This window comes from Vanacampus margaritifer, chromosome 8 (genome assembly GCF_051991255.1).
Source record: "Vanacampus margaritifer isolate UIUO_Vmar chromosome 8, RoL_Vmar_1.0, whole genome shotgun sequence".
In the NCBI taxonomy this organism is placed as follows: domain Eukaryota; kingdom Metazoa; phylum Chordata; class Actinopteri; order Syngnathiformes; family Syngnathidae; genus Vanacampus; species Vanacampus margaritifer.
In genome coordinates, this window is record NC_135439.1 from 20,113,339 (window position 1) to 20,133,728 (window position 20,390).

General features: G+C 37.9%; 1 protein-coding gene and 1 non-coding gene across 2 annotated transcripts; one reads left to right on the forward strand and one right to left on the reverse strand.

The window, feature by feature from the left end:
• Positions 1 to 409: 409 nt before the first annotated feature.
• On the forward strand, positions 410 to 19,741 carry LOC144056254 (protein kinase C delta type-like). Its single transcript, XM_077572846.1, has 17 exons — positions 410 to 662; positions 7,392 to 7,522; positions 8,835 to 9,107; positions 11,917 to 12,085; positions 13,109 to 13,140; positions 13,261 to 13,346; positions 13,567 to 13,696; positions 13,810 to 13,910; positions 14,872 to 14,953; positions 15,132 to 15,253; positions 15,361 to 15,534; positions 15,691 to 15,782; positions 15,890 to 15,952; positions 16,249 to 16,387; positions 17,327 to 17,515; positions 18,470 to 18,598; positions 18,738 to 19,741. Exons 2-17 carry the CDS (start codon positions 7,414 to 7,416, stop codon positions 18,894 to 18,896), a joined length of 2,049 nt encoding a protein of 682 aa, XP_077428972.1. The 5' UTR covers positions 410 to 662; positions 7,392 to 7,413; the 3' UTR covers positions 18,897 to 19,741.
• On the reverse strand, positions 14,685 to 14,756 carry trnae-cuc (transfer RNA glutamic acid (anticodon CUC)). Its single transcript has one exon. It is a non-coding gene; the product is annotated as a tRNA-Glu (tRNA).
• Positions 19,742 to 20,390: the final 649 nt, after the last annotated feature.

A 20,390-nucleotide genomic window follows, 5' to 3' on the forward strand; every position in this document is an offset into this window, starting at 1 on the left:
GGTTGGTGGCCCGGTGGGTGATGTCTAGTCGGTGCTGGATTTCACTTTCCTTTCTTTTCTTTGGTCCTTCTTCGGGTCTCCTGACGGCCCCACGACTCTAGCTGGATTCTGAAGTGTTCGGTTTAGGTGAACGGTATGGGATTTTTTTTTTTGCACGCACGCACGCACCCACACACAAGCACAAACACACACTCACGTACAAAAAAATTAAAAAAATAAATTTAAAAAAGGAGAGCAATGATGATGACATGCCAAATGAACAATACTGAGCTCTCCAGAGAAAAAAAAGGGAAGCACAAAAAAATTGTGCTTTTAAAGCTTTGTTTGTTAAATTGCTGCATAGAGGACAACTACGCGGAAATCACCTGGGTGACGTCATACTTCTGACTTATTAGATGTCGCGCAAGTCCACCGCGTGTGGCAGCACTTAGCAGCAGGACGGCACCGGGGACACGTACACGGCGCCAGCCACACTACATACACACACGCACGCACGCACACACTCTCACAGCCTATGTCAACACGCACCACAAACCTCAAAAGTAACACGCAACCTGAAAATTGCGGCGAAGAATCTCAAGTCGACTACACCGAGGGGACAAAAAGTGTGCTGTAGGAGGAAAGTCTCCGCTCACGAGACACTCTGCGACTTGGCGGAAGCAGTAAGTCCATTTTCTGTTGGAACTTCTAAGTGTAGGTCGCCGTAATGATTTGTGGGACAACGCGTTTAATCGCAACGTAAAGAGACGCAGCCGAGGAACTTTGGTTTTATTTCACTTGGCAAATGTAGGCACGACAACAAAACAAAACAAATCCCTGTTGACTTGTTAGTTGACATTTGGTTGTTAGTTGCTTTCGCTTCACCGTTTTCCACTTCACACATTCCAAGCGATTTTTCTGCATCAAGTTAAGACAACGGGCTATTTGAACAGTCAATAAAACACAGTAAGACGAGAGGATTTGCTTTATAAATACACATTGGCGGCAGATGGTAGCCTATAGCAACCGAGTCAGTGGCGCTTATAGTTAACTTTGTACAGTAACCCATTGAGCTCAGGCAAAGAAAACAACAGATTTCCCATTTAAAAGATATCAAAGCTGTAGTGTGATTGATATGAGATTACACATATTGCAAAATCAAGTTTTATTTAAAGTCCACAGGGTGGGCCAGAAGTAATATCACCTTTCTGAATAAGCATAATTTATTGTTGTTTTCGTTTCTTTCATTTTATACCAACCTGTATACAAACAAATATATATATATTTTTTAAATCTTGTCGATTTTATGAATGGCGTCATGTACATAATAACCTTCACTTTGACAGAAAGCTACAGTATAGGTCATATTAGGTCCACGACGTTTGAACCGGTCAGGCAGGGAACTATGCTCAAATGCTTATAATATGTCATCATAAATATTTGAATCATGTTTAAATTGTTTATCATGCATTTTGTGTGACCCTCAAATGACGGCTTTCAGAATTAGAGATTCTTCACCACACCAACTGCACTTTGCCTTCGCTTTGAATTATCTATCCACCCCCCAAAAAAATAAAAATAAAATCATATTCGGTTTCTAATTGTTTGACCATGTTGCATTCTTGTGGCAGTAAACATCCCATATGTTTTACATTATTCCTACCTTTTGCCTGGAAAAGTCGCAGCCTGCTCATCAATTTTGCTTGTCACTGAACTGTCTATGTTTTTGGAGGCAGTGCAGTATTTGTGAGGACAAGTAATACTATCTGCCTGCAGGCAGAGGCAGCGCCGTGTCAATATTAGCTTGCGGTATCCTGCGTCGCTTTGAGGATGCTCGCCGGACATTCGCTTTGTAATAGTCGCTCATGTGCAACATTTACATTCATTTGTAGTTTTGGAAAGTTCTACCCCCAAATCTTGTGTTGGGATGAGTCGTTGTGATTCGCCACCATGCTGAGAGACACTCTCCCAGCTCAGATGCGATGACGAAAGGTTTTCTGGGGAAGAAATGCACACCGCTGTTAGTAGAAGCATTCCTGCTCTGCCAGTATAGCAGGTTTGACACCCTGTAAAAGAGATGAGCGTAGGAGTCAAAAACAGAATCTATGCATAGAAGTATAACACAGTATTTTTATGGGGTATGTAACAGCCACTTGTAATTTTGCTTCAGGAAGCAAAATTACATTTAATTACATGTCATGTCAGTTATGGTGGCACCAGTGATAACAATGGTGACAATGTGCTGTCACCAGAGTCTGAAGTTGTTGACCTGTGTGTGCGCATAACGCACATGTTGCCCATGGGCAACGAGAGCGAGTGTTGGACATTAATCTTACTTAGTTAACGAAGGGAGGGTTTTGATTCTGTCAAGCGGCTCTCTGCTGAAATTCATTAAAGACTGCTTTGTTCAAGGTTATTAGCGTGTGCTAATATTACATGCCACTGTGCTGCAGCAAAAAGACTTGATGACCACAGACATTTTTGGACATTTACTGTATAACACATTGAAGTTACATTTATTTGTTTGTGGAATAAGTAGTCATTGCAAAATCCAAAATGGTCCCCATCTCTTATAAATTTTCCAAAAATGTTTTGACCGATTAAAATTTATGTTGCGTTATTGAACACTGTCTGATTGATTGCCATTTAAATGGTTCAAAAGTGCTCACGTTCTCCTTAAGGTTTTATTCTTGTGTCAGTTTATGAACACATTTTTTAAAAGTGACTATCAAATGTAGGAGTGTGACAATATATCGATATCGCGATAAATCGTGATACTTTGTCTCCCGATAGATTATCGATACGCCTACGCAAGTATCGCTATATTTGTAGTTAATATACAGCCACTATAACGGCTCCATTGTTTATTACTTATTGAGCAATTACTTAGCAGGCCACTAGGGGGAATGCCTCATAAGAGTGCCGGGGAAATGTATGGAAGTCTTCAGGCGAAGAAGTCTCATGAGGTTACTTTAACTTGTGTAAGACATTTATTATATGTCCAGCAACTGACTCAGTTTTGCATACGTAACATTTTAAAACATATTTTATGGTTCGACTTTTTGAAGCACACAATTTCTGAGGAATATTATTAACTCATTCACTGCCATTGACAGCTATAAACGTCAACATTTTATTTTAACTATTTTTATTAGTTTAACACTTTTTTCCACTTTTGTTAACAAGAGTATGAAAACCTAGATATTTTATATATTACATTTAGAACAGATATGAAATTTGGGATTAATCGCAAGTTAACTAGTGAAGTCATGCGATTAATTGCAATTAAAAACTTTAATTGCCTGACACCCCGAATTTTTAAGAATTTTTTCTCTTTTTTTAAAAAAATCATTCACTGCACTGCAAACGTCCAAAAAATATTTTAACAATTTTTATAAGTTTAACACTTTTTTCCACTTTTGCTAACAAGAGTATGAAAACCTAGATTTTTTTTAATAGTACATTTAGGACAGATATGAAATTTGTGATTAATCGCAAGTTAACTAGTGAAGTCATGCGATTAATTACGATTAAAAACTTTAATTGCCTGACGCCCCGAATTTTTAAGAAATTTTTCTCTCTCTTTTTTTTTTTTAAATTCATTCACTGCACTACCAACGTCAAAAACATATTTTAACTATTTTTATTAGTTTAACATTTTTTACCACTTTTGTTAACAAGAGTATAAAAACCTAGAATTTTTTCATTGTACATTTAGAACAGATGTAAAATTTGTGATTAATCGTGAGTTAACTAGTGAAGTCATGCGATTAATTACAATTAAAAAATTTTAATTGCCTCTTGCCCCTAATTTTTAATAATATATATATATTTTGTAATGAATTTATGGCAGTGAATGAGTTAATATTGATTTAATTGGATTTTATATTTAAGTCATTTTATTTATTTACTTTTGCAATGTTACACAAAAAAATCGTCACAGTTTATAAAATGAAACAATTTACTATGTAACTGACACGTTGCATGACAATAGTGTTTAAGAAAGGCACACCTTTGTTCACAGAAAGTGGTCTCTGAGAGTGGTCTCAAGAAGACATTTGTATTTGTTAAAAAAAATACACTTAAGTACTCAGTGTGAAGAAGACACCAGTTTTAATATTTTTGTTTCAGTGACGGTACAAAAATAAACTATTTTCTCATTGAAAAAACATAAATTTATGTCTTGAGTAGTTTTATCGTAGATTATGGTGGATTTATTACTTGACCAATATATATATAATCGCGGTATTGTCATATCGTGAGATAATCGTTATCGTGAGCCTTGTATCGCATATCGTATCGTATCTTGAGGTACCCAGAGGTTCCCACCCCTAATCAAATGTGTACTCCAAAAAAGCCCAATAACCATTGGAAAGAAATATTTCAGCTTGCATTTCTCAGTTGGAATTTTTTTTAATTACATCGCAGCAATGACATCATCATAATTATTTCAGTCATGTATATTTATTCATAAAGACACACCAGGTTGTTAACCGTCGCCACGTGAAGGACTGGCACGGCTTTATTTGAACTGCATGTCAACTGGCGTCGCTCCATGAAGTCCGTCTGCTCAACAGTACTTTGTTGTCTTTCACTCTGCCTTGCACTTCCACTTCCTTGTCTGGTGGCTAAACAGAGCAACACTAAAATGCAAAAAAAATAAATAATTCTCCTTTATTGAGCTCACTTTGAATATCATCCAGACTTCGATCATTCTTAACATAATCCATTAGCTGAATTGTTAGGGTCTAAAGCTCAGTAACTAACTACTGAAGCTGCACTGATGTGTGGTGTTTTGAAAGTGTTTCTGTTACCTTCATCCCACATTTCATCTTTATTTAGCCTGTTGTTAGTCAGGTTTTCATTGCTCAAAATCTATCATGGAGGCAAACACTGACAGCTGTACACTTGCTGCTATGTATTCTTCTGTCAAGAAAAATACTTTAAAAGACTATTTAAAAAAAAAAAAAAGAAGAAGTAAAAAATATACTGTTACATAACATTTTAGTGTACTGACCCCCTCAACACACATTTGAATACCAAATGCTTGTTTAGGTAGTCATCCAGTCTGAACATAAACGCAACTCAACTGGGATACTGGACTTGCTATGAGCAGAGTGACAATGCTGAAGCAGCACGAAATGTACCGACTACCAAGATCCCAAAATGCTGGTGATGCAGACAGCATGGGTTCAGTTCCCACTTTAGTTAACCCGTGATCCTGAACAGGAGAAGTAGTATTGAAAATGGCTTGATGAATAATTACTGTTGTTTTTGAAGCTGTTGTCAAATGTTGTACTCTTGCTTTCCTCATATTTCTTAGACTGTTTCATCCTCATTTGATTTGCTGAATGGCTTAAACCAGGGGTTAGCCCCCATAAGCGCAGCCTGTGGGCGTGTTCTAAATATAGCTCAACAGTAATGGGGCATGACTTCCCAGGAATGTTGTTAGAAGTGATCATTTCTCAAATTTAAACACTCAAAAAGAGATGTATAGAAACAAATTGTGAAGCACATTGCCTATGTCTTTAAATCATTGTTGATCATTTTTGTGAGCAATTATTATTATTATTCACATAGATGAATATTTGTCCATCACTCCATATTCTTATCGTCACTAGGGCCATGGCGTTAATAGCAACTTAAGGTAATTCAATTTGTTATTTTAGTAGTGTGTATCAGACTGGTTGCCCTTCCAAGTAATTAGTAACCTAGATGTGCCGTAGCCCTCCGTTTCAAAAAGGTTGGTGGCCCCCGGATTATACAGTAACTGCCTTACATCCAAAACATTCGGCTTCAACTTTTCATTTGGCAGATTATGAAGTGCTTTTAGCACAAAGGACTTGTACAATGCTCTAATTCTTGTTTCTGTAAAGAATGCTGTTGACTGTATGCACGTGTGATGGGTCCTTTCGTACAAATGAGCAGATGTCATTGTAAAGTTACCCAACCTGTCTGACTGGCTTGGTTAGTGCTTATGTGAAATGACAATTTCCATCAATACAATGCATACCTAACCGTTGATTTGACATTAAATCTTTATTTTTGCTACATACTGTAAATGTTGCCTGTTCCAGTTAAGTTGCTATGTAAGATATCATGTGGCCCACTGTTGCTCAGAGCAACATGTATCAGACATTCAAATTCCTGAGTAAAAATTGTTGACACACACATACACACACACACACTATTTAGGAGCAATGTTCTGTTGTCAATGTATTCTTTCGTCTTGGGTCCACCAGAATGTTTTCCTGTCCTGCCCCTTCCCCAATTACATGTACTGTACTCAGTTTTTCCAGTCCCTTTGGGGACACAGAGACCTTTTCCCACCAAAGCAGCAATTTTTATTTTGTATTTTTTTATATTGCTTGTTTAGAATTTAGAAGTAGTCTGTAAAGTATTTATATGTTTGTGTTGGACTACAGGGTAGCTATGTGTAGTGTAAATGAACCCACTGTTATGGGAGCGCTTCTCATCCCTCTTGACCTCTTAACTTGACTGTGACCTAGTAGGCATGAGTGACACTCAGAGGGGGGTGTCTTTGTTGTTGTAGTCTTTAATTTCAAACAGTGAATATGTGAATCTGCAAACATGGATTGTTTTATAAACAAAGAAAATATAACCGTTATGCTCAAACATTATATATATATATATATGTGTATATATATATATATATATATATATATATATATATATATATTCTGATTCTTTGTAAATAGAGTACTGTACTGTAATTATTGGTCCTTTTGAACAAACAAAACATTTATTTTTGAAAATCAACTTCCACATATGACTTTTGAGTTGTCATATATGATACATCCGGTCACAATGCTTTAAATTCATACATTATAATTGTCAACCAAAAATATAGTAATAAACAGACATATCAAACATATTAGTATTTCCAAAAATCTGAAAGAACATTTTCCACTATTAATAGGTATAGGTGTCTCTCCTATCTCAATTATTATTATCTCAATTTATGGTGAACTTGCAAGGTTGGTGGAAAAGCCATCAGCTGGGCGATACTGCCCTCTAATGGATTATCTGTGCAATACATGTGTCAGATCATATACGTCAGGGTTTTTAATGGGAATTTTTTTTTATTATTCTCATGAAATAGAGGGCTCAAAATGTCTTGTATATACTTTATGTTTGCCGCTATAGGGTTAAGTGAATTTAAAAGTGATACTTATGTAACTAGTCTACTTTCATTACGACTTTGTTCTTCGTACTCTTGTAGTTATTACTACTGTCATGACCAGTAAACTTCTATTTCCTCTCTTGTTCCCGTATGATGAGACTGTTGGTTACCTTGCTTTTATTTGTTTTATGTATTTATTTTTAAGTGTGTGACTTGTTTGTAGTGCCTGTGTCTGCCAAATGTAATTGCCAATTTGATGTTTCGCTAGGAGGCTAAGGTGAGCTGTTGCCATGGCGCCCTTCCTGCGCATCACCTTCAATGCATATGATATGGGTGAACTCCCTCCTTCTTCTGAACCCCCCATCTGTGCCATCAAGATGAAGGAGTCTGTCAGTACGGGTATGTGCAGCAAATGGACTGGAAGTATAACAGCCTCTTTAGCCACATGTTTGTTTACTCGGTAATCAAATACAGTGCAGCTCAGCTTCTGGGTCGTGATATGCTTTTGGCAGTACATCAAATTAATTAATTAATTCGTCAAAACTGCATTATGCTTAGTGCAACGAACCAAATCAATGACAAATGCCATTTGCATTGCCCATCTCCTTATAGGTGTTACACTCTCTTAACTCATTTGCTCGCAAAAACGTGAAAATTTGTTCTATTTTAAATGTTTTAAGTGTCCCAAATACGTATTTATACGTTTTTTTTTTTTTGTTTTTTTGTTTTTGCTAGAGCATACAGAATGCTTTGATGCAGCCTCTGAACTACAGAGAACGAGTGAAGAAATGGTAGTTGTTATATATTTAAAAAAAAGGCCAGCAGGTGGCAGCAGAGTTTAAGAGATCAACCAGGGCCATGTTACAAAGAGCTACTTTCCCCACTGTTTTAAACAGATTTGTGAATAATGATGAAACTTATATTCTAATGTTAATTGCTGCAAAACGGAAACAGATAGAAATATACTTTTTTTCCTGATGAAAGAAGAGACTCTAATTTTGTTGTTGGTAGGTTTCATGTCTTTATAGGAATAGAACACAATATTCTGTGGGCCTTGCAAAATCCCTCAAAATCCAGTAAAACATCCAGGAGCAAAGAGGGTTGCTTCAGTGAAAATGGCTGGGAGTGAATGAGTTAAAAGGAAGGAAGTTGGTTTGCAACACCACAGGAAGGGAATGTGATTGGACGAGTGTTCAATCGCCATATTTGAGTGAATGAGTTAAATGAAAATGAAGTTATCAATATGAAATATTACATTTTATTTTATTCTAACCACTATCTTTAAGAATTGACAACCTTTCGTTGGTTGAAAAATGTGGTGCTACCAGTTAACAGTTCCTGTTTCATTTTAAATGTAATTTGCAAGGATTTAAAAGCGGACTTCCCTGACTGGGAATCCCGGGCCGCAGCGGTGAAAGTACCAAATCCTAGCCACTAGACCACCAGGGATAGGATTCTCTTGCTGGCCCCTTCACCACCAATATTTCATAATGGAATAGTTTCACCAATTTATGCCGAAAATGGGACAATTTGTTTCAACTATTTGCGGTCAGTTCAAGGTCGCATACTTGAACAAACTCATATTTCAAAGATTTGTTATGAGAAAGGGCGTTCGTTCGGGCTTGTTCATTTTTGCTTGCAGCTTTAAAACACATCAAAATGTAGATTTAATTGTTGTTTCCTCAAACTAAAAAACACTCTTCTTCTACAGAGCGAGGAAAGACCCTGATTCAGAAGAAGCCCACCATGTATCCATCGTGGAAGTCCACTTTTGATGCTCATATCTATGAGGGTCGTGTTTTAGAAGTAGTCCTGATGCAGAGCGCCGAGGAGGCTTTGGCCAAGGCTACTGTTGGTGTGTCTGTGCTCGCAGAACGCTGTAAGAACTCCAAAACCATTGGTCGTGCTGAGTTCTGGTTGGACCTGATCCCTTCTGGGAAGGTCCAAATCGCTGTACAGTATTTCCTGGAGGACAGTGATGCAGGTAAGACAGCCTCATCATACAGTACTGTACTGCATTTGTTACGCCCTCTACTGGCAGCAAAAATACGATTTGTGGTAGCATTAAAATCCCTTGTGATATTAAACACATGTAAAGTGTGGTGTTAGAAACCCTGTATTCAAATTGAGATTTTTTTTAAAGCACCCTAATTGGAAGAAGACTTTTTCCTGTCAATTATGCACAGCTAGGTGCTGTGTCAAAGTGTTAAATGTATGTTACTTGACCCTTGTCTTCGTTTACTGTATTACCTAGACTTCAACTTGCAGTTAAACTGTAAATGATTTTAATCTGCTCTGATATGACCTTGCAGGGTGTGTTATGTGGCGGAACCATCTTTCAGGGTCATTTGGGAAACATGACCTCATTCATGCCCACTGACTTTTTTAGTTTTTGTGTCGTTTTGTTGACTCTTTCAAGTGTTGTCACAGTTTCAGCTTTTTGCAATTTTAGCGTTTTCATTACAGCTTTCCATCCTTGAAAGAACAGTGACATTTTCGAATGTATTTTTTATTTATTACATTTTTTAGATAAGCTCGCTAATTGCTTAGCTGTCATGTTACAACCCCTTCAGGAAGGTTATTCTACTTGTTTAGAAGCACTTTCCATTGGAGAAGGCCTGAGGGTAGGGAGGGTGTTTTTGGGGTTGACGCCATACTTTATCAGCTCTCCGCCATGCACGCCACGTTTCCTGAAAAGCAACACTTGGTATTTTTTGTGTGTGAGAACAGCTTTCTGCCTCTCTGCCTCTCTTATATCGCTGCTTTCTTGGCTCAGTCCACTGAAGCTCTGTCCAAACACAAGCAGCTGTCACTCGAAAGGCAAAGAAGAGCAAATTAGTTTATTTCTTTTTATACATCTTTCCACTTGTCAGTCTAATCAGCGGTCTCTTTAAGGCCACTCTTTTCCCCCCTCTCCCATTCACTCTCTTTATCGCCTTAGTTTCTGCCTGCTTTGTTTACCTCTCTCACGCCTCTTTCACCGTCTTCCCCAAGTGACTTTTGACCCCACGCTGTTGACTTGCGTCAGCTGCTTTTTCACAGTTGACTTTTTCCGTGTTCACCCTCCTTTGAAAAAATTTGAGCGAGGCCTTCATCCTTTTGTAACTGAGAGTTTTGACTTGAATTTCTAGCACGTTGAATCATAAAAAATAAAAAAAATGTTAAGGAGAGGTTAAGCGAAAATGGTGCTTAAAATAAATGGCCATTGTGTTACCTTTCTTAATGCTCCTGGGACAGTTCAACAGGAAATCAATCTACCAAGCAACCATTTGTTTCACTTGGTAAAGTCATTAGCTACATAAGAGAAGCAATATCATTTTTAATCAGGACCAGAGGTGGGTAGAGTAGCTAAAAATTGTACTCAAGTAAGAGTAGCGTTACTTCAAAATAATATTACTCAAGTAAAAGTTAAAAGTAGTCATCAGAAAAATCGCTCTAGTACAAGTAAAAAAAGTATTCGCTGAAAAGAATACTCAAGTACTGAGTAACTGCTTGAACATGAAGTCTGATTTACTTTTAAAAAACAATGTCATCAGACAGACAAAAACATAAAATTATGTGCAAATGCTGGCCTTTCCAAATCATAGAATAAAAAAAAAAAACTTTTGAGCTCAAATAACAGTGCAAGCAGACACATTAGCATAAGTGTTCGAAAAAATTTATTCTAGCCCTCCAAAAAGGCTCAGCATGACACACACATTGTTATGACTCATGTTTTGCTTTTGTTTGTTTATTGAACATAAGACCACAGGTCATAAACCTGGAACAAAACAGATTAAAAATAATATCACAACGATATATAATGCTAATATTACATGTATCATTAGGTTGGCTCATGCGCCACACAACTGCTCTCTTCTGCCCGTCACCGAGTCAAACAAACGTGCGACTCAAGCTTCACATTGAACTCTTAGTACCACTGCACGCAATAGTCACAGTCTCAGTAGAGATTAATTCACAAATTGTAGCGCAATTTAGGTGGCACTTTCTTAAAGCAAAAGCACCAAGACGTCATCTTTTAGTTGACTCTTTCGGTTTCTCGTCATGCCTGCCAGTCTTCAACCAGGGCCACATTTCCTGTATATAAGCACACAGAAATGCTCCCACACAGTCTGTCAAGCAGAGCACTTAAGACCTAGATCAGGGGTGGCCAAATTCGGTCCTCGAGAGCCACAATCCAGCCTGTTTTCCATGTTTCCCTCCTGCAGCGCAGCTGAATCTAATGATCAGCTAATCAGCAAGCTTTGCAGAAGCCAAATAACGATCCTGATCATGAACCAGGTGTGTTAGGGGAGAGAAACATGGAAAACAGGCTGGATTGTGGCTCTCGAGGACCGAACTTGGCCACCCCTGACCTAGATACACCAATCCGACGTCGGCCAAATGTGACCGACGCCTACCCCCTGACTTTAATATTCACGTGTGCTCTGCTGAAAAAACAAAGTTGTGTTGAGTACTGTTTATCCGCGTTGTCACTTGCTCTGATTCGCTTGCTAACAGCCAATCACAGTGATCAAATGCCCCCGACACCGTTTCAACATGTCGAAATTTGATCTTCTTTACACATCTATAGTACACACATCTAAGTAAAAGTAAAAAGTATTGTGTGCTAAAACTACTCTTAGAAGTAGCCACTACCCACCTCTGATCAGGGCTATACCGATGCAATAAAGAAGCACAATAACAAATAGCTTTCTGACATAACACTTTGTTAGATTTTGTGGTTGTATCTCATATTTTATCCAGTAAGTCTCTGACCAAGCTGTTTGCTACCAATTGCTCTTTCCCTTCAGCTCCAAACAACCCATCTGTGAGAGTTGCCGCCGAGGATGGACTCACGACCCTGAACAAGAGGAGGGGAGCGTTCAAGCAGCCCAAGCTTCACGTCATCAAGAACCACGAGTTTGCTGCCACTTTTTTCCACCAGCCTACCTTCTGCTCTGTATGTAGGGACTTTCTCTGGTAAGTCCAGCCTTTGTGTCATCTTATCAAAACACAAAAAGAAAGAAGCAACAACAACAACAAAGATTTTTATTGCAACAAGAGTGAGTCAGCAGTGGAATCCACCAGGTCTTGTTGCATTCCAACTGCTGTAAGTCAACAACACTAACCTGTTGGTTAAACTCCCCTTCGAGCTCTTTGAGCACAATATATGTAGATAAAATGTGTTCTTTTCATCTAAGGTGTGAAACATACCAGCATCAAGATGGTCCGTTTTTCATTAACAAGCTTAGTTGATGTCTTCTTTGATCACAAAAATGAAATTGGCATTCATTTTCAATAATATGAAACCGTTTTGAAGTAATCAATGTTTGTAACTGAAATTATGATTATAGTTTGCAGTGATTTGGACCAGCGCAGTGTTAATCATTTGGCTGTCTTCTTATTTAGCTACACAAGGCCATCAAAATACATTAGTGCCTGACCAATTAATCTGCCGATATTAAATATTTTAAAATCGGCAAAAATCGGCAGACCCCCCATTTTTTCTTTAACACATTACAGCATAAGACAAATAATAATTCGGGGAAAAATTACAGGAACATTATTTTCTCACTGGTGTAAACTTAAATACTAAAGGACGTTTTGTAAAACAATCAAATGTTCAAATCCAGCTGTAATAGATATGTTCGTTGTGTTAAAGGACCCAAAAATACGCTATTTTTATTCATTATATGTATTTTTTATTAATTGGCCGACGAATCAGTTATCAGAATTTTATTGTCAAATATCGGAATCGACATTGTCCTCAAAAATCCATGTCGGTCGGGCCCTAAAATATATATATGTCGCACTTTTTCATGTGATGAAGTGCCTTTTCTTATCACTGCAAACTAGAGTATGATAATACTTATACCATGTCATTATATTATCATTAGAATAATCTGTGCTAAGTCAGTACATTGTACTAATAGCGGTGTCTACGTTTCCTGCATGGTCATTTACTACAAAACAAAATTGTGTTTTGTTTTTTCTCCCATTCAGGGGACTCAAAAAGCAAGGCTACAAGTGCAGACGTGAGTTTTTCCTCCTATCAAATACCACTACAGCATAGCCCAACAGTTGATTATTTTGTCAATTTCACTTCACATTACCTTCAAATGTGGACACAATATTTGTTCATGTATTTCACCCAGAATGCAATGCAGCAATTCACAAGAAATGCATCGAAAAGATTATTGGCAGGTGCACCGGTACTGCAGCAAACAGTCGTGACACGATGGTGAGTTGGGAATTTAGTTAAGGGGCTTAAATTCAGTTTAACTGCAAATACATTGTCAGTTGTGCAACAAATGTGTGTTGTTGTTTTGTTTTGTTTTTTACACACAAAAAATTTTAATAATCAAATCATCTCAACTGAATGAAACATTTTGTTGTGCAATTATCTTATTGTAGCATTCATTGATCTAATGACTAACCGGGTATAGTGTATCTGTGTCTAGTTCCAGAAAGAGCGCTTCAAGATCGATATGCCGCATCGCTTCAAGTACAATAACTACAGGAGCCCCACATTCTGTGACCACTGTGGCAGCCTGCTGTGGGGTCTCTACAGACAGGGCCTTAAATGTGAAGGTGAGCCTGTCAATCCTTGTTTAGTCTGATAGAAAATCATTTCTTGAACTTGTGACATTTTGCGCCACCGTTTGCAACTTGACATATGCAGCATTTGTGTTTTTCCACATCAGATTGTGCCATGAACGTTCATAGTTATTGTCAGAAAAAAGTGGCCAATCTGTGTGGGATCAACCAGAAGCTACTGGCTGAAGCTCTTTCTCAAGTCTCACAGGTTTGTACTTCACAATTTTTAATGAGATTGTAGAGTGTTAACTGTGAATTGTGAATGCACACAATAGATAATATAAGTAAAAGTACCTTATTTTTTTTATTCTTATAATTTAATTGTGGACTACTTTATGTCCCCAGAAGATGATTTTGTTAGCATTACACACTTATTGGACAGAACCATTTCACACTAGATTATATATGGTCATGCTTAGGGGGTGTTAGAAAAAATCGATTCGGCAATATATCGCGATATAACAGCGTGCAATTCTCGAATCTATTCAACATGCGGCCAAATTGATTTTTAAACATCAATTTTTTTGGGGGACATTCAACAAAACGTCTTACTTAGGGTTAGGATTTACATATTAAGCATGGAAAAAAATTATGTTAATGGAACATTAAGCCTTAATATTTGATTTCAGTGCCGTTCAAACATGAAACAGACTGCAACCTGAATTTTCAGATAAATAAATACATTTTCATACAAATCTTACAGTGTACATGTACAAGTTTACTGATTAGTATTTTCTAAATCTGAAAAAAAATCGCAATAATCAATTTATAGATCTGCATCGGGATTAATCGGTATCGAATCGAATCGTGATAAGAATCGAATCGCCAGATACTAGGCAATTCACACCGCTATGCTACTGTCAGAGTACGGGCCACACTACTCAAAATAACGGTTAGCAACTTAATATTCAATGACAGTCTGACTTGGCCAATCAAGTAACCAACAAGAATACTGGATACCGCGTGTAATCATAAAAGACTTTTCCCTGACCGGGAATCTAACCCGGGCCGCGGCGGTGAGAGCGCCGAATCCTAGCCACTAGACCACCAGGGACCTTATTGTGATAACAGTATGACTGAATATAGGATGATCAAGTCACCATTGTACAAGTGAGCATCACGAGTATTTTACATCTTAGAAAGTTTTTTAAAAGTATTTTATATCTTAGAAATCCCTGAAGAAGGCTGATAGCTCCAGCACAGCAGATATTGGGATCTACCAAGACATCCGTGAAGCAGCTGACCCTGCTGGTAAGATGTTGTCATTACAATTTGAGACTGCTAAAAGTTCAAATTTATTCTTTAGATCATTAGATTCTTTTTTTTTTTTTGCCATTAGATTCAATTTCAAATCTTTTTTGGGGACGGGTGCAGTTTATATGAATTTCTTAATGATAGTGTATTCACTCTGACGTGCAAATTCTCCTAGCTGATAAGAATGGCAAAGTGAGCAACGGCTCAAGCCCAGCCCCACCTTCTGTCAAGCGGTCACACCTCACCCTCAACCACCTGTTCTTCCACAAGGTTCTGGGCAAAGGCAGCTTCGGCAAGGTGGGCGGAGTTTGTATTCCATATCGCGCAACAGACTGAAAATGGAGGACTGTGCTTCGTGCTTTGTTAGGACGCTGCACTCATCTCACTCGTTTACGACTCCTCAGGTGCTGTTGGCTGAGCTAAAGGGTCAAGGCCAGTACTACGCCGTGAAGGTTCTCAAGAAAGATGTGGTTCTCATGGATGACGACGTTGAGTGTACAATGGTGGAGAAGAGAGTCCTTGCCCTTGCCTGGGAGAACCCCTTCCTCACGCATCTTTATTCCACCTTCCAGTCCAAAGTGAGCATGAAAATCTGACATCATCACCGCACTGCGGTTTTCTCGACCCCGTTACACCAAGACGAGCTGCGGACTGCTGTTTCAGCAGTCTTTATCTTGAACGCTTAATTCATTTGTCTGCAACAATGAGCTGATGAGGTCATGCTGTTTACCCAGGAGCACCTCTTCTTTGTGATGGAGTATCTCAATGGAGGCGACTTGATGTTCCACATCCAAGACAAAGGCCGCTTCGATCTCACCCGAGCCACGTAAGCGCTTCAGCAAAGCCAAATGGAAGCCATGATTATCTACTAATGTTGTTCACGTCATCATATAATTGTATATTGTTGTGTTTGTTTTGTACGCCAACCTCCAGATTCTATGCTGCTGAGATAATAGTGGGACTGCAGTTTCTCCACTCAAAAGGAATTATCTACAGGTAATAGCTTCTCGAGGGACATACATAATGAATATTTAACATTTTATTTTTTATTTATTTTATTTTTTTCATTATTATTCTGGAGAGCTCAGTATTGTTCATTCGGTAATTTTACCGATTTGACATGTCATCATCATTGCTCTCTTTTTCTTTTCTTATTTAAAATGTATTTATTTTTTTATTTATTTTTTTATTAATATTTAACATTTTTACTGCATCGCCAACCTGGAGCAGCTCTAATTTGGATGTTAGACAATGGAATTTGAACATAAGTTTAATATTGTCATAATTCACAGGGATCTGAAGCTGGACAATGTGATGCTGGACAAGGACGGGCATATCAAAATAGCAGACTTTGGCATGTGTAAGGAGAACGTGTTTGGAGATGCCCGAGCTTCCACGTTTTGTGGGACACCAGACTATATTGCACCTGAGGTACGGCATTTAATGTTGTTGTAGTGTTGTTTAATATGCAGTGCCATAATTGTGGTCCACATGCCCAACACAGTCGTTTACATGATCAATAGTCCTGTAATATTTGTGGCATGAGCAGGATTTCCCCATGATTGGGTCATCAGACGTTTTTTATCATTGTTTTTTTCTTCCATTTAGCTCATTCAATAACAAATTAATTAATAATTAATTTACTTATTCAAAAAAAGAAAATTAAAACAATACAGACATTTAAATACTTGAGCATTCATTATTATTTTATTCTTAAAACAAAACATTTTTTTAACCTCCTCTACGAACAAGCTGGCCCATCTATCGATTTAAAAAATTCCGATATGGCCATTGAACACTCGTCCAATCACATTCCCTTCCTGTCTTGCTGCAAACCAACTTCCTTCCTTTTAACTCATTCACTCCCAGCCATTTTCACTGAAGCAACCCCCTTCGCTCCTGGCTGTTTTACTGGATTTTGACTGATTTTGCAAGGCCCACAGAATATTGTGTTCTATTGCTACAAAAACATGGAACCTACCAAAAGCAAGATTAGAGTCTCTTCTTTCATCAGGAAAAAAAAGTATATTTCTATGTTTCTGTTTTGCAACAGTTAGCATTAGAATATAGGTAAGTTTCATCATTATTCACAAATCTGTTTTAAACAGTGGGGAAAAAAGCCTTTTTGCAACATGGCCCTGGTTGATCTCTTATACTCTGCTGTCACCTGCTGGCCGTTTCTGTAATAACTACCATTGCTTTAAGCTTTCTCTGTAATTCAGAGGCTGCATTAAAGCCTTCTGTATGCTCTAGCATAAAAAAATGTCTAAATGTTTTTGGGACCATGGTAATATTTAAGATAGAACGTATTTATACATTTTTGGGAGCAAATTAGTTAAAAGTGTCTTGCTCTTTCATTTCCCATAACAGATTCTCTTAGGACAAAAGTATACTTTCTCAGTGGATTGGTGGTCTTTTGGTGTGCTGGTCTATGAAATGCTGATCGGCCAGTCACCTTTCCAAGGTGACGATGAGGACGAGCTCTTTGAGTCCATCCGGAAGGACACTCCTCATTACCCTCGCTGGATAACCAAGGAGGCCAAGAAATTGCTTGAACTGGTGATTATTGAGGCTCTCTTTAAAGCAACACTAAGGAGCTTTCAGTATATGTTGATCATGGCGGTGCTCGGGAGACATAATGCGTCATTGTTCATTCATTAGCAGCGAAACTAATAGATGAGTCCTTTCCGTAACGTCTTGATGCCAGACTTTTATAAATGGGGGGGGGGGGGGCATAGAGGGGCCAAGGATACTTATTATGCGTTTTCAAAGAATATGCCAAATACTTTTGTCTTATAAACAATTAATTTCAAACGTAGTCTCTAAATGTTGAAATATATTTAAGAACATATTAAAGCAAATGTAAGCGGTTCAGGAAATGCATGGATGGATTATAGCATACAGGAGATTTTTGCCCATAATGTTCTGGACAAAATGTACAATATTCAAACAATGAACAGTATTTAACATAAATTAAATTTGCAATTTGTATGAAAATTGAAATGTGTTTCTTTTAAGGAACAAGTCATATTTTCTTGTTTCATTTTCCACACACCCTATGAAAAAAAAAGAAATGTGTTACTCGTAGCACTTTATTTACAACCACATAGTATTACTAATGTTATTATTTAATAATAATGTTATTAAATCCTGCTATTAAAGCCCCCACTTCTAGAATAAAAACTCTAGGGCATATATACTAAGTGAATAAGTGCTAAGCTGTATTCTTAAAGCTATTTTGTGTGTGATGTTTAAATCTCTTATTTTGAAATCTGTACTTTTAATTTGGAAACCCGCTCCGTACTTCTGTTTCCTGTTTCACGTTTCCGTTCGTCATTCAGCTCAAGCATTTATTTTTAGCTTGTGCAAAACAACGTTAACTTATTGATGTCTGTTCAAAGCAATCTATCTTTAGCCTCATATGTGGTCTAGTGGACCCCCAGTAATATTTGAAAGAACTGTATTGCCTTTTAGACTAAACAGTTGACTTCTTTTCTTCCATCATAATTGCAGTTGCTTGAGCGAGATCCCTCTCGTAGGCTTGGCGTGGTGGGAAACATCCGTGAACAGCCCTTCTTCAGAAATATCAACTGGCCTGCCCTGGAGAGGAGAGAAGTGGAGCCCCCTTTCAAGCCCAAAGTGGTGCGAACCATTCTGATGTTCTAATTTCATGCTGACCAAAACACAATGGTGTAAATACGTCAAGCTGCATCATGGCATTGGCGAGTATGTCCATTTCCAGCACACTATTGTTTGTTAACTGAAATGATGCCGTCCACAGAAATCCCTAAGTGACTGCAGCAACTTTGACAGAGAGTTCCTGAGCGAAAAGCCTCGACTCTCCCACGCCGACAAGAACCTCATCGACTCGATGGATCAGTCAGCATTTGCTGGCTTTTCTTTTGTCAACCCCAAACTGGAACATCTGATAAGAAAATGAAAAGACAAACTGGCTGACCCGGTACCGTCACTGAAGTCGGTTTTTACACTCTCTTAAAAGCTCGATCCTATTTGCCTTTATCCTCATGGTTGGATTTTACTGAATACCTCTATCAGAGGATATGAAAAGTTGAAAACAGTCTTTATGTATAATGAAGGGACCTACTTCACATACCAACGTAACTATAATCAAAACTGAAGCTTTTTACATATGTGTTATTATTTTAACCATGTAATCACTTCTAACCCAATCATCTATGTACTGTATCTTGAAATTTATATTTAAAAACAAAACAGACAAATAGCCACACACGCCATTTCTACCACATCCTGTATATTAATAGATCTAAATAATAGCATTACTCCACACATCTATAATGGATAATAATTCCCCAGATGATAGAATAGGGAAAAAAATACACATTACAGTGATTTAAATCACTAGTCACATCCTTACTTCCTGCACTGACTTTAATACTGATGATGCTGTAGTAAAGCTGCACAATGTATATGTAAATACACAAATGCCCTTTAAAAAAAAAAAGATTTTATTTATTCTTTGTCAGTTTTCAGCTGCATTAAAAGTGCCCGCCGAACTACAAGCACACTCAGTGGTTACCATTAGTGTTGGTGAAATAGTATGGTACTACCTGTAGGCAATATATGTTGCTGTGTTTTGTGTTGGAATGCGTATTTTTAAAGTAAATAACTTGGAAGTTGGAACTGCATCATAAATCAAATGTGGACATTATTGTGCTTCCCTTTGAGGTATAACTGTACATTTAAACATTTTACTTTTACATTTGATTATGACTATGAATAAACATTCCTTTTATCTATCCATTAGACCGTATTTTGTCATTTACTCAAGTGGGGTACATGCTTCTCACCTGTCAATCACAGGGCACCATCTGAAGTCATTTTTTAACAGAGTACCAATACTTTGTACTGTACTAGATTTTCCTGCATCCACATAGTATCCGAGTGTTTATTTTTCAAATTAGTTGAATTTTTCATTTGAGTTTAATTTGACCCCCGGCATGTTAAAATATATATTTGTACTGTAACCTACCTACTTTCACTTTTTAGTATACAGTATAGACCCTTTAATTATTGAAGCTTTGAACATGGCCCATGGTTTCATCCTTGTGTGGCGTACTCGTGCGCTCTGTTGCCACCTAGTGGTCAGGTGCTGTGACTGCACCCACCGGTTCAATGTGAAGTCGATGACAGGCGAGCAGACATTCCTGCAGTGACCCGTTCTGTGTCCTCTGTCTTCGGCAACGTCCCCATCGGCTGGCGTGGGAGGTGAAAATGAAAATAAATGGCCATTTAAGGGAGCACAGACACTTTACAAACTCGAATTTATACGTATTTGCGCACATGATCCTTTTCTCTTTTTTTGCAGTGGAAGTTGCCACTAACAAATGTCAGGTGACGACGACCCCCCACCCCTTCTTAAAACATGCACAGTCCATACATTCATTTTGCATTA